Raw genomic sequence first — 12665 nt, forward strand, 5'->3', positions numbered from 1 at the left:
TCGAGAAGCCCCTCCCAGGGGAGGTCAGTTAGGAGAGGCCCCAGGGGGTCTCATCCAGCCGGCCTTCAGCACTTCCCGGAGTGTCCTCAAATGCAGATTCTCAGCTTCTCCCCTCCTCCCGCTCAAATCTACACAGCCGGACTCTCTAGGGAGTCCCCCCCACCCCTCCCTAGCATTTGGGGAGGGCCTCGTCGCCTGGTGGTCCCCGTCGGACGGAAAGCACAAGAATGGGGCAAGGTCATCCAAGCACGAGCAAGCAGGTGGGCCCCTGCTCCGGGCTTCCTCTTTTCTCTTCGGGCAGTACTGGAGATTGAACTCAGGACCTCATGCTTGGCAGGCCAGTGCTCCAACACTTGGGTCTCGTCCCCAGTGCCTTTGTGTGCTGTTTTTGAGGCAAGGTCTTACTTTTTCTGCCTGGGCAGTGCCCTGCTGTCTGTGCGTCCCCGTTTACCTGGCCATGGGGCCCATGCCACTGCACCCAGTCACTACACCCCCCTATACTTGGGGTAACAACAGCACCCTGCCATGCTCAGCTTTGGGTTGCGCTGGAATCTTTCAAGCTGTCTTTCCCTTTTGTGTATCAGTACCGGGGCTTAAACTCAGGGCCCCGTGCTCTCCCCTCAGATTTGGGGCTCACAGTTGGCACCTCACCACCTGAGCCACACCTCCAGCCAAGCATTTTGCTGGTTCATCCGAGGTGGGATCTCCAAGATGCTGGCTGTTAACTGGCTGGCGGGGGCTTTATGAGCGAGTCAGAGTCACCTGAAGGTTCTGGAGGAGGAAGTGGCTGGGAGGACCCAACGTGAAAGGGTCACCAGCAGAGTGGCCTAGAAGGGGAAATGAGGGCCCGCTTGGGGTTCGGGTGTCTACTTCTGACAGCCCTAAGGTGACACAGCCTTTGACCTTTGACCTTTGGTCAGGTAAGGTGGGTCTCTGTGTAGCATGGGGCTGCTGAGGGGGCTGGGAGTTGGCTGTAGTCCACGGATTAGCCAGTGCTTGACTCAAGGTCGTGCCTTGGGAAAGATCCCAGGTGGTACTGTGTTGGGTCTCCCTGAGCTCTGGTCATGCCAGGGGCAGGGTGCTCGGCCAAGTGCACCACCACCAAGGTCTTCTGGCACTTCCCACAGTGGGACATGGAAGTCTGGGGGCTCCCGATGCCCAACAGGAAGGGCAGCCAGCAGCCTGCTCTGTGGGTGACCACCCAGGCGTGGATGAAGTCCCTGCCGCCCCTGCCCCCCCCCCCCCCCGCAAGCCTTTTGTCTCCACGTGGGACAGTCACCGCTTTAACTGTGAGGATGAGATGAAGGTGCAGGGTGGGCTGCAGGAGGGCATTTGGGGTGCTGGCTGAAGGCTTAGGGGGCCAAGGCCCAGGAGGATGGGGGACGGAGCAGGCCACAGACCCCCACTGTCCCCAGAGGCTTTCCACCGCCTGTTCCTCAGATCAGACCCTGGGGCTTGTAGGAGATGACACAAACACCGCCCCTGTGGGGTGAGGGTGGAGGGCCTGAGCGCTGCCTGGCGGGCGGTAGCAGCTGTGGGTGCCCTTGGCCTCATCTGGGACAGGCCCAAGCCTACGAGCCAGCCCGAGGTGAGAGGCAGCCATTGTTCCCAGCCTCCCCAGGGGAAGAGCGTGTGTGTCACGAGGCTCACTGCATGCCAAGCCCTCCCATCAGGCCGGCAGGGACAAGGACGGGATGTGTGCGCCCACCCGCTGACCGCGCCCCTGACTGGCCGTCAGCGTGGGCCGGGGGCCTGCAGGAGGGCAGCTCGCAGACCTCAGGGAATGGCAGAGGGCTCAGCCCAGAACTGTGGGAGAGAGAGAGAGAGGCAAGGGAAGACCTGGCGGGGCTTGGCCAGTGTCTACGAGTCGGGGCTTGACCAGAAGAGCCACTTTTCGCCTGGGAAACCTGGCCATCTGGTTGACCACATCCTACAGGCCTTAGCCCACCATCCCGTGGGGATGCGTGCCTGGCCGTGGGGTGGGCCCTGCTCTCCAGGGCTCCCTAGCCTGGAGTGAGGGAGAGCTGGGGGAAACAAAACCTTCCTGGTTCGGGAAGCGGGCAGAAGGAAGGCGCTTTGCCATCCGGTACGCTCCGGCTCATGGGGCTGCTGGTTCCCAAGGCTGCGTGGGTCGTAAAGTATCACCAGCCCTGCGACCGGAAAGGGTGAGGATGCGTTCTTCCATCTCCGGATCCCAGAGCATCGACATCTTCGGTGCCCTCAGCGTTGTTTCCATTTGCTCCCCCGAGCAGTGCCCCGCTGATAGGCTGAGGGCCTGCTAACGGGCAAGATACAAAAACAAACGTGCTTGCTAGAGGGGAGCACATGCGCCCCGCGGACATCAGGAACTTGGCACTCTGGCAACGTCAGCACATCACTTCAAAAGGAAAGAAAGGGTAACCCCAGTGCAGGTGGATCAGGCCCGTAAACCTATCTACTCGGGAGCTTGAGGGCTGAGGGTGCAGGGTCAAGGTCAGCCAGGGCAGAAAACGCCGAGAGGCTTTAATCTCCAATTAACCAGCCCAGAGCTACAAAAGTAGAGCTGTGGCGCAAGTGACGGGGAGCACCAGCCTTGAGAGAAAAAGCTCAGGGGCAGCTCTCCGGTCCCTGGGTTCAAGCCACAGTACTGGCACCAGAGAGAAAACGAGAGACAGAAAGACAGAGACAGGGAGAGACAGATACACACACACACACAGAGCGAGCGAGCACTGGGTTGTGATGCGAGCGTATCTACCGCGAGGACACTGGACCGCGAGTCAGACCACCCCTGAGCCCGTGGGTGTCACATAAGCCATCTGGACTTTATCCTGGAGCAGGCAACAGGAAGCCCTGTGGATACGTTCCCCAGGCACTGGTGTCCAGACGGAAGCAGGCTGGGCTTAGGCCTGGAGCCTCCGGCCTGGGCCCGAGGACGGCACTCCCAGCCCGCCCGCCACTCAGGCTCCCTCACCGCTACCTACACTACTAACCTGGAGGAAGGCTTCCTTGTGCCAGGCGCGGTAGACACTAGGATGCCAGTTTGGGTCAAGAATGAACTACACATACCATGCCACGTCCACGAGGTTAGGATGGCCCTGGGAAATCCCCGTTGCTAGCCGCACTGGAGGGGTCATGGGACCTTAAAACCACTCACTTGTTTGTGGTGATGCTGGCACAAACAAACCTGTTTGGATACACATACGCTACTGCGTTGTAGCGGCCTGCGGTATTCGGCGCAGTTATGAATTGTGCAGGTTCGTAGCTAGGAGTTACAGGCTAGACCTTGGCGCAGTTATGAATTGTGCAGGTTCGTAGCCTAGGAGTTACAGGCTAGACCTTGGCGCAGTTATGAATGGTGCAGGTTCGTAGCTAGGAGTTACAGGCTAGACCTTGGCACCCAGGTTTGTAAGAATCTACGCCTAGGCCATCTGTGTGAGTACACTTCGGGGTGTTTGTACAATGGCCTAACAAGGCCTGTGCCTCCCACTGTGGGATAGCCCCGTGGGGCCGCTGCTCAACTCGCTTTCGCTTGGGTGTGTGTTCTCAGAAGCTCCTCCGCGAGGAGGAGGATGGGGAAGCCAGCCCTGTACAGCTCCGTCCCTGAGCTCAGCCCGTGGAACACAGGCACGCCCTGTGGGAGGAGCAGGTGGGTAGGGGGACAGCTTGGGGACAAAGGGACAGCCCACCCAGCAAGGGGCAGTGGCTGTGATTTCAGACAGTCCCGAGACAGGCACTAGATGGGAGGAGCGATGTCCGACGGCCCCAGGCACAGCTGAAGGCCTGGGACCCAGCTGTGGTCCTGAGCATCCCAGAGCACAGGCACCTGGGACACAGGCCAGGTCCAAGGCCCCCTGGGCTGGAGGGGCCCCTTGGGGCAGCAGCCACTGGGGTTGCATCACATCCTTGGAACCTGCGACACGCTAGGGTTAAGGCACTCCGCGGGAGCGCACTACTACCTGGGGCATGATGGGACACAGCGCTGGGCCGGACATAGCCCAGCGGAGGCACAGCGAGCTCAGGCCGCATTCTGGCGGTCGGGCACCTGGGATCTGGGAGCATGAGGGTCCGCACGGGCCCAGGCCTAGGGTGCATGGGGACCCCATTCTGGGGGCCTGGGGCATGCTCATGTCCAGCGCACAGAGGTGAGTGGGGCGTCCCGTCTGGAGCACTTTCTAGATGTCTAGGGCTTGCTGGTATTGGTGCGCGCTGGGGTCGGAGGGCAGTGGGGCTTTGGCACACCAGGGACAGACACGCACTGTTGGGCACTCTGGAAGAGGCACACTATGGAGGATTGAGGCAGGCCAAGGTGCAGGCGCCACAAGGACCTGGAGCCCAGCGCCCACATCCACCCATCCCCACCCAGGGCCCGGAGCCCAGTGCCCACATCCACCCGCCCCCCCCCCCGAAGCTCAGCTCCCACATCCTCCACCCCCCCAGGACCCGGAGCCCAGCGCCCAGCGCCCACCTCTACCCGCCCCCCAGGACCCGGAGCCCAGCGCCCACATCCACCCGCCCCCCAGGACCCGGAGCCCAGCGCCCACATCCACCCGCCCCCCAGGACCCGGAGCCCAGAGCCCACATCCACCCGCCCCCCAGGACCCGGAGCCCAGCGCCCACATCCACCCGCCCCCCCCAGGACCCGGAGCCCAGCGCCCACATCCACCCGCCCCCCAGGACCCGGAGCCCAGCGCCCAGCGCCCACATCCACCCGCCCCCCAGGACCCGGAGCCCAGAGCCCACGTCCACCCCCCCAGGACCCGGAGCCCAGAGCCCACATCCACCCGCCCCCCAGGACCCGGAGCCCAGAGCCCAGCGCCCACATCCACCCGCCCCCCAGGACCCGGAGCCCAGCGCCCACATCCACCTGCCCCCCAGGACCCGGAGCCCAGCGCCCAGCGCCCACATCCACCCGCCCCCCAGGACCCGGAGCCCAGAGCCCACATCCACCTGCCCCCCAGGACCCGGAGCCCAGCGCCCACATCCACCCGCCCCCCAGGACCCGGAGCCCAGCGCCCACATCCACCCGCCCCCCAGGACCCGGAGCCCAGAGCCCACGTCCACCCCCCCAGGACCCGGAGCCCAGAGCCCACAACCACCCGCCCCCCAGGACCCGGAGCCCAGAGCCCAGCGCCCACATCCACCCGCCCCCCAGGACCCGGAGCCCAGAGCCCAGCGCCCACATCCACCCGCCCCCCAGGACCCGGAGCCCAGCGCCCAGCGCCCACCTCCACCCGCCCCCCAGGTCCCGGAGCCCAGCGCCCACATCCACCCGCCCCCCAGGACCCGGAGCCCAGCGCCCACATCCACCCGCCCCCCAGGACCCGGAGCCCAGCGCCCACATCCACCTGCCCCCCAGGACCCGGAGCCCAGCGCCCAGCGCCCAGCTCCACCTGTCCCCCAGGACCCGGAGCCCAGCGCCCACATCCACCCGCCCCCCAGGACCCGGAGCCCAGCGCCCACATCCACCCGCCCCCCAGGACCCGGAGCCCAGCGCCCACATCCACCCGCCCCCCAGGACCCGGAGCCCAGCGCCCACATCCACCCGCCCCCCAGGACCCGGAGCCCAGCGCCCAGCGCCCACATCCACCCGCCCCCCAGGACCCGGAGCCCAGAGCCTAGCGCCCACATCCACCCGCCCCCCAGGACCCGGAGCCCAGAGCCCACGTCCACCCCCCCAGGACCCGGAGCCCAGAGCCCACATCCACCCGCCCCCCAGGACCCGGAGCCCAGCGCCCAGCGCCCACATCCCCCCGCCCCCCAGGACCCGGAGCCCAGCGCCCACATCCACCCGCCCCCCAGGACCCAGAGCCCAGAGCCCAGCGCCCACATCCACCCGCCCCCCAGGACCCGGAGCCCAGAGCCCACGTCCACCCCCCCAGGACCCGGAGCCCAGAGCCCACATCCACCCGCCCCCCAGGACCCGGAGCCCAGCGCCCACATCCACCCGCCCCCCAGGACCCGGAGCCCAGCGCCCAGCGCCCAGATCCACCCGCCCCCCAGGACCCGGAGCCCAGAGCCTAGCGCCCACATCCACCCGCCCCCCAGGACCCGGAGCCCAGAGCCCACGTCCACCCCCCCAGGACCCGGAGCCCAGAGCCCACATCCACCCGCCCCCCAGGACCCGGAGCCCAGCGCCCAGCGCCCACATCCACCCGCCCCCCAGGACCCGGGGCCCAGAGCCTAGCGCCCACATCCACCCGCCCCCCAGGACCCGGAGTCCAGAGCCCACGTCCACCCCCCCAGGACCCGGAGCCCAGAGCCCACATCCACCCGCCCCCCAGGACCCGGAGCCCAGCGCCCAGCGCCCACATCCACCCGCCCCCCAGGACCCGGAGCCCAGAGCCCACATCCACCCGCCCCCCAGGACCCGGAGCCCAGCGCCCAGCGCCCACATCCACCCGCCCCCCAGGACCCGGAGCCCAGCGCCCAGCGCCCACATCCACCCGCCCCCCAGGACCCGGAGCCCAGAGCCCACATCCACCCGCCCCCCAGGACCCGGAGCCCAGCGCCCAGCGCCCACATCCACCCGCCCCCCAGGACCCGGAGCCCAGCGCCCACATCCACCCGCCCCCCAGGACCCGGAGCCCAGCGCCCAGCGCCCACATCCACCCGCCCCCCAGGACCCGGAGCCCAGCGCCCACATCCACCCGCCCCCCAGGACCCGGAGCCCAGAGCCCAGCGCCCACATCCACCCGCCCCCCAGGACCCGGAGCCCAGAGCCCACGTCCACCCCCCCAGGACCCGGAGCCCAGAGCCCACATCCACCCGCCCCCCAGGACCCGGAGCCCAGCGCCCACATCCACCCGCCCCCCAGGACCCGGAGCCCAGCGCCCAGCGCCCACATCCACCCGCCCCCCAGGACCCGGAGCCCAGAGCCTAGCGCCCACATCCACCCGCCCCCCAGGACCCGGAGCCCAGAGCCCACGTCCACCCCCCCAGGACCCGGAGCCCAGAGCCCACATCCACCCGCCCCCCAGGACCCGGAGCCCAGCGCCCAGCGCCCACATCCACCCGCCCCCCAGGACCCGGAGCCCAGAGCCTAGCGCCCACATCCACCCGCCCCCCAGGACCCGGAGCCCAGAGCCTAGCGCCCACATCCACCCGCCCCCCAGGACCCGGAGCCCAGAGCCCACGTCCACCCCCCCAGGACCCGGAGCCCAGAGCCCACATCCACCCGCCCCCCAGGACCCGGAGCCCAGCGCCCAGCGCCCACATCCACCCGCCCCCCAGGACCCGGAGCCCAGAGCCCACATCCACCCGCCCCCCAGGACCCGGAGCCCAGCGCCCAGCGCCCACATCCACCCGCCCCCCAGGACCCGGAGCCCAGCGCCCAGCGCCCACCTCCACCCGCCCCCCAGGACCCGGAGCCCAGCGCCCAGCGCCCACCTCCACCCGCCCCCCAGGACCCGGAGCCCAGCGCCCAGCGCCCACATCCACCCGCCCCCAGGACCCGGAGCCCAGCGCCCAGCGCCCACCTCCACCCGCCCCCAGGACCCGGAGCCCAGCGCCCACATCCACCCGCCCCCCAGGACCCGGAGCCCAGAGCCCAGCGCCCACATCCACCCGCCCCCCAGGACCCGGAGCCCAGAGCCCACGTCCACCCCCCCAGGACCCGGAGCCCAGAGCCCACATCCACCCGCCCCCCAGGACCCGGAGCCCAGCGCCCACATCCACCCGCCCCCCAGGACCCGGAGCCCAGCGCCCAGCGCCCACATCCACCCGCCCCCCAGGACCCGGAGCCCAGAGCCTAGCGCCCACATCCACCCGCCCCCCAGGACCCGGAGCCCAGAGCCCACGTCCACCCCCCCAGGACCCGGAGCCCAGAGCCCACATCCACCCGCCCCCCAGGACCCGGAGCCCAGCGCCCAGCGCCCACATCCACCCGCCCCCCAGGACCCGGAGCCCAGAGCCTAGCGCCCACATCCACCCGCCCCCCAGGACCCGGAGCCCAGAGCCTAGCGCCCACATCCACCCGCCCCCCAGGACCCGGAGCCCAGAGCCCACGTCCACCCCCCCAGGACCCGGAGCCCAGAGCCCACATCCACCCGCCCCCCAGGACCCGGAGCCCAGCGCCCAGCGCCCACATCCACCCGCCCCCCAGGACCCGGAGCCCAGCGCCCAGCGCCCACCTCCACCCGCCCCCCAGGACCCGGAGCCCAGCGCCCAGCGCCCACCTCCACCCGCCCCCCAGGACCCGGAGCCCAGCGCCCAGCGCCCACATCCACCCGCCCCCAGGACCCGGAGCCCAGCGCCCAGCGCCCACCTCCACCCGCCCCCAGGACCCGGAGCCCAGCGCCCACCTCCACCCGCCCCCCAGGACCCGGAGCCCAGCGCCCAGCGCCCACATCCACCCGCCCCCCAGGACCCGGAGCCCAGAGCCCACGTCCACCCCCCCAGGACCCGGAGCCCAGCGCCCAGCGCCCACATCCACCCGCCCCCCAGGACCCGGAGCCCAGAGCCCACGTCCACCCCCCCAGGACCCGGAGCCCAGAGCCCACATCCACCCGCCCCCCAGGACCCGGAGCCCAGCGCCCACATCCACCCGCCCCCCAGGACCCGGAGCCCAGCGCCCACCTCCACCCGCCCCCCAGGACCCGGAGCCCAGCGCCCAGCGCCCACATCCACCCGCCCCCCAGGACCCGGAGCCCAGAGCCTAGCGCCCACATCCACCCGCCCCCCAGGACCCGGAGCCCAGAGCCTAGCGCCCACATCCACCCGCCCCCCAGGACCCGGAGCCCAGAGCCCACGTCCACCCCCCCAGGACCCGGAGCCCAGAGCCCACATCCACCCGCCCCCCAGGACCCGGAGCCCAGCGCCCAGCGCCCACATCCACCCGCCCCCCAGGACCCGGAGCCCAGAGCCCACATCCACCCGCCCCCCAGGACCCGGAGCCCAGCGCCCAGCGCCCACATCCACCCGCCCCCCAGGACCCGGAGCCCAGCGCCCAGCGCCCACCTCCACCCGCCCCCCAGGACCCGGAGCCCAGCGCCCAGCGCCCACATCCACCCGCCCCCAGGACCCGGAGCCCAGCGCCCAGCGCCCACATCCACCCGCCCCCAGGACCCGGAGCCCAGCGCCCACCTCCACCCGCCCCCCAGGACCCGGAGCCCAGCGCCCAGCGCCCACATCCACCCGCCCCCCAGGACCCGGAGCCCAGAGCCCACGTCCACCCCCCCAGGACCCGGAGCCCAGAGCCCACATCCACCCGCCCCCCAGGACCCGGAGCCCAGCGCCCACATCCACCCGCCCCCCAGGACCCGGAGCCCAGCGCCCGCAGGCGCCCACAGGACGCGGGACTCCGGCGGCCACACGCGCTCGGAGGACCCGGAGCCCCGCGCCCGCAGGCGCCCGCGCCCCCGTCTGCGCCCGCGCCGGGGCCGCCGGGACTACGCCTCCCGGCAGACCAGCGCGCGTGCGTCACTTCCGGCAGCGGGCGGGAGCGAGCGAGTGTTTACTTCCGGCCGCCGGCGGGGCTGAGGCCGAGCGAGGCGCGGGCTCCGCGCAGCCATGGACTGGCTCATGGGGTGAGCCGCGCGCGGCGAGGGGCCGCGGGCGCGGGCGGGCGGGCGGGCGCGGCGGCGGGGGAGGCGCCGCGGGGCGGCGGGCGCGGGCCGGCGGGCGGCGGGGCGCGCTCGGGCGGGCGGGCGGCCCGCGGCCGGGCGGCTCCCGAGGAGGGCGGCGGGCGCGGGCGCCGGGCGGGCGGCGGGCGCGAGGCCCCGTCCCGCGAGGCTGCGTCCGCTCGCCGCGGGGCCGCCCGCCGCGGGCCGGGCGGGCGCCGGGCGCGGCGGGCCGGCCGCCTCCGCCGGGCTCGCAAAGTTCTCTGCCCCAAGTGACTTTGGATTCACTTTTCAGGAGAGCGCGCGGCGGGCGCCGTCCCCGGCCGCTGGGTCCGCGCCCCGCCGGGCCGGGCCGGGGCCGCGCCCGCCGCCCGCCGCCCGCCGCGGGGCCGTCGCCGCCGGGGTCTCTCTCTCGGGCGGAGGGCCGCGGCGGACCCTGTCTAGCAGACCCTCGGCCCGCGGGCGGGGTGGCACTGACGGGGTGACCGCGGCGGCGGACACCGGTCCTTGCCCCCCACTGCCCGGGCTCCAGCGAGCGCGCAGATCCGGGGACCCGGCAGCCCCAGGGGGAATCGGGAGGCCCAGGAGGCCCCGAGCCCGAGTGCAGGACTCGGGGCAGCGTGTGCGTGACACCGGGTACCCGGCTTGGGGCGGGGAGACCGGTCTGGCTTCTCTGGAAGAGGCCGCACCAACGTGCTAGCCCGGCTGCTTGGCTCGCGGTGAGCCCCCCCCCCCCCATCCAGACCTGCTCTTCAGAACCGTCCTGTGGAGACTGTGACGCTGGGAGTTCAGGGTCGTGGAATGGTAAACTAACTGGGTAAGGGCCAGCCCTGCTTGTGGCAAAATTTGGCAGCTGTCCCTACAGAGACATCCTGTGCTAGGCCTCCGGAGCCCATGGGCTCGGAGCTGTGTCACTGTATTCGGAACCACACACTTCATTTCTGCATTTCTGGAGAGGGACAGCACTGGAGGGAACCCGGCTTCCACGTGAGTGTGCCTGGAGAAGTAGTTGGATTCACAGGACCTGGTCCCTCAACGGGGCCTTTGAGGAAGCCGCCCATTGTGGGGGGTGTGTGTGTGTGTGTGTGTGTGTTTGATTATTGCATATTTGTGTGCCTAAGTAGCAGGTGCTCTCGTGTTCTGAGACCGACCAGCAGCCAGCCTTTAAACTTACTGCGGTCTGACTTCACTGTCATCATTATGCATGTCTAGATGTTAACCACAGTCAGCCTTCTGAGGCACTGGTGCTTGGGTGCCAAGACCTTGGTAACAAGTAGCCCTCCTGGAAATGACAGCTGAGCACTTGTCCCAGGCTAGGGGCTGGGCTGGGCTGGGCTGACCAGAGAGATGTTGCTGTTTCTAAGGCCCCTGGTCAGGGAAGCAGCTGTAAAATTACAGATGCAGTTCTGAAAGAACAATGGAGATTTTCAAAGAGGAATTGGCATGCAGTATGGTTAACTTTTTGTGTGTTTTATTAAGTAGTTACACAAGGAGATTTCAATCCCATAAGTCAGGTTATGAGTACAATGCATCTTGGTCAGTGTCACCCCTTTCCTCATTTTCCTCCTCCCAGCCCTGCTTCCCTGTTCAAGTTACATTTTTAAATGTAGTTTGGATTACAGATCGGACATTGGGGATCATGACTTTAAAAAAACAAACCCAATTGTTTAAGTAAGAACATCTTTAAAGTTGTTCATTTTAGTTGTCAGGTACGGTTCTTCCTTCCAGCTGCTGTCCTACAGTGATGGAGCCAAGAAGGCTCAGATATTCTCTGTTCCTGCTCCCCTGTTCACTTCACATGTTTACTGGGCATTACTATGAGAACAGGAAGATGTGAAGGGTATCCACTGAGCATCAGAGACTCCTTTCTCACCTCTCCTTCTCTGCTGTTTAGGGAAGCAGAGGAGAGCCAGCAAGGGGTGTGGGGGGAGAGGTCAATATTAAGCAAGGAAGTTTCCTCTTGGCCCAGCGTCCTTTGTGTGCTCAAGTGCAGGGGCTTTCATCTTGCCATTAATCCTTCAATAAGGTTTTGGTCTGGAAGAATTGGGGAGTGTTGTTTTTTCCTCTTCCTTGATGTTAATTCACATCATTCAGAGTCATAAAAATGCGGTTTTCTTATGTTTTAAACAGCTTTTTGTTTTTAAAGAAAAAGTTTTGTTGATTTTCTCCATGGTGGATCAAGGTATGGACTTAAGGATAGAAGGAAGCAGAGCTCACTCTCTTCTCTTTCAGTCATCCTTAGAAGCAGAAGATTGGTCTACAGGTGTGCAGTTGAAATCATATCTTCCCTTGGAGCCATTGAGGCTTGCTGAGCCTTCAGTAGCTTTGTCTTCCTTTCTTGAGCTGCTCCTGAGCCCTGCAGGAAAACATGCTGGGGAAAGCCAGAACAGAGCTGAGCATGTTAGGACTTGGTGGCCGACCTTGCTGGGACTTCTCTGGAGAGTGTTTTAGGTGTGGCTCTTGGTTGCCTCTTGTCTTGTACATTTCCTCTGCTTGGTGTTGTTTTGAACTTGCTGTTGAAGTGATGTGTAGCTCGACTGACAGCCTGACCGCCTGCATGATTGACCTCTCTCCTCTGCTTTTTCCCTTTGTCTCTCTTCTTTCTGTCTTGCAAAGAGTAGTCTACGAGTTAGATTACTTTCTGCACAGCTCAGAACAAGTCATCACATATGGGAAGCTTTAGGAAGTCTTGTGGTATTCCAGGAGACATTTTTGTCTTATCTGCACTCATACTGGCAGCCACATGCATGTGTGCAGCTTAACTTTCACTCATCAGAAAGCAGGATCCAGAAGCTTCCAGGACTTACATTTGAAAAAAGAAACACACTTCCTTTCTTTCCTGCCGATGGGAGCAAGCAGCCCTCCCGTCCTTCGACGTAGCAGTGCCTCTCTAGCCTGGCCCCTAGGGTTGCCCTCCTTGGGTGCTCTGGGCTCTTCTTTCAGAGCTGCAGGTGCCTTCTCATAAGTGCTCTTCGATCACTCTCCAAGCCCAGGCAGAGTGGGCAGGTGGCCTTTACAGCTCTGGTGCCAGCAGAAGAAGGTGGGACCTGGTGTTGATCTTTTTTTTTTCCTGATCCTGGGGCTTGAACTCTAGGCCCGGGCACTGTTGTCAAGCTTTTATGTTTAAGG

At 66.9% G+C, this 12665-nt stretch overlaps 1 protein-coding gene across 1 annotated transcript in view; it reads left to right on the forward strand.

Moving 5' to 3' along the window:
• Positions 1-9423: 9423 nt before the first annotated feature.
• The window catches only part of Mob2 (MOB kinase activator 2), a 60071-nt gene continuing 56829 nt past the window's right edge, over positions 9424-12665 (forward strand). The window contains exon 1 of the mRNA XM_048359344.1: positions 9424-9503. Coding sequence (XP_048215301.1) covers positions 9487-9503 — 17 coding nt within the window. The 5' untranslated portion in view covers positions 9424-9486. The remainder of the gene's footprint in view (positions 9504-12665) is intronic.

Source organism: Perognathus longimembris, chromosome 13 (assembly GCF_023159225.1).
Source record: "Perognathus longimembris pacificus isolate PPM17 chromosome 13, ASM2315922v1, whole genome shotgun sequence".
Lineage (NCBI taxonomy): Eukaryota > Metazoa > Chordata > Mammalia > Rodentia > Heteromyidae > Perognathus > Perognathus longimembris.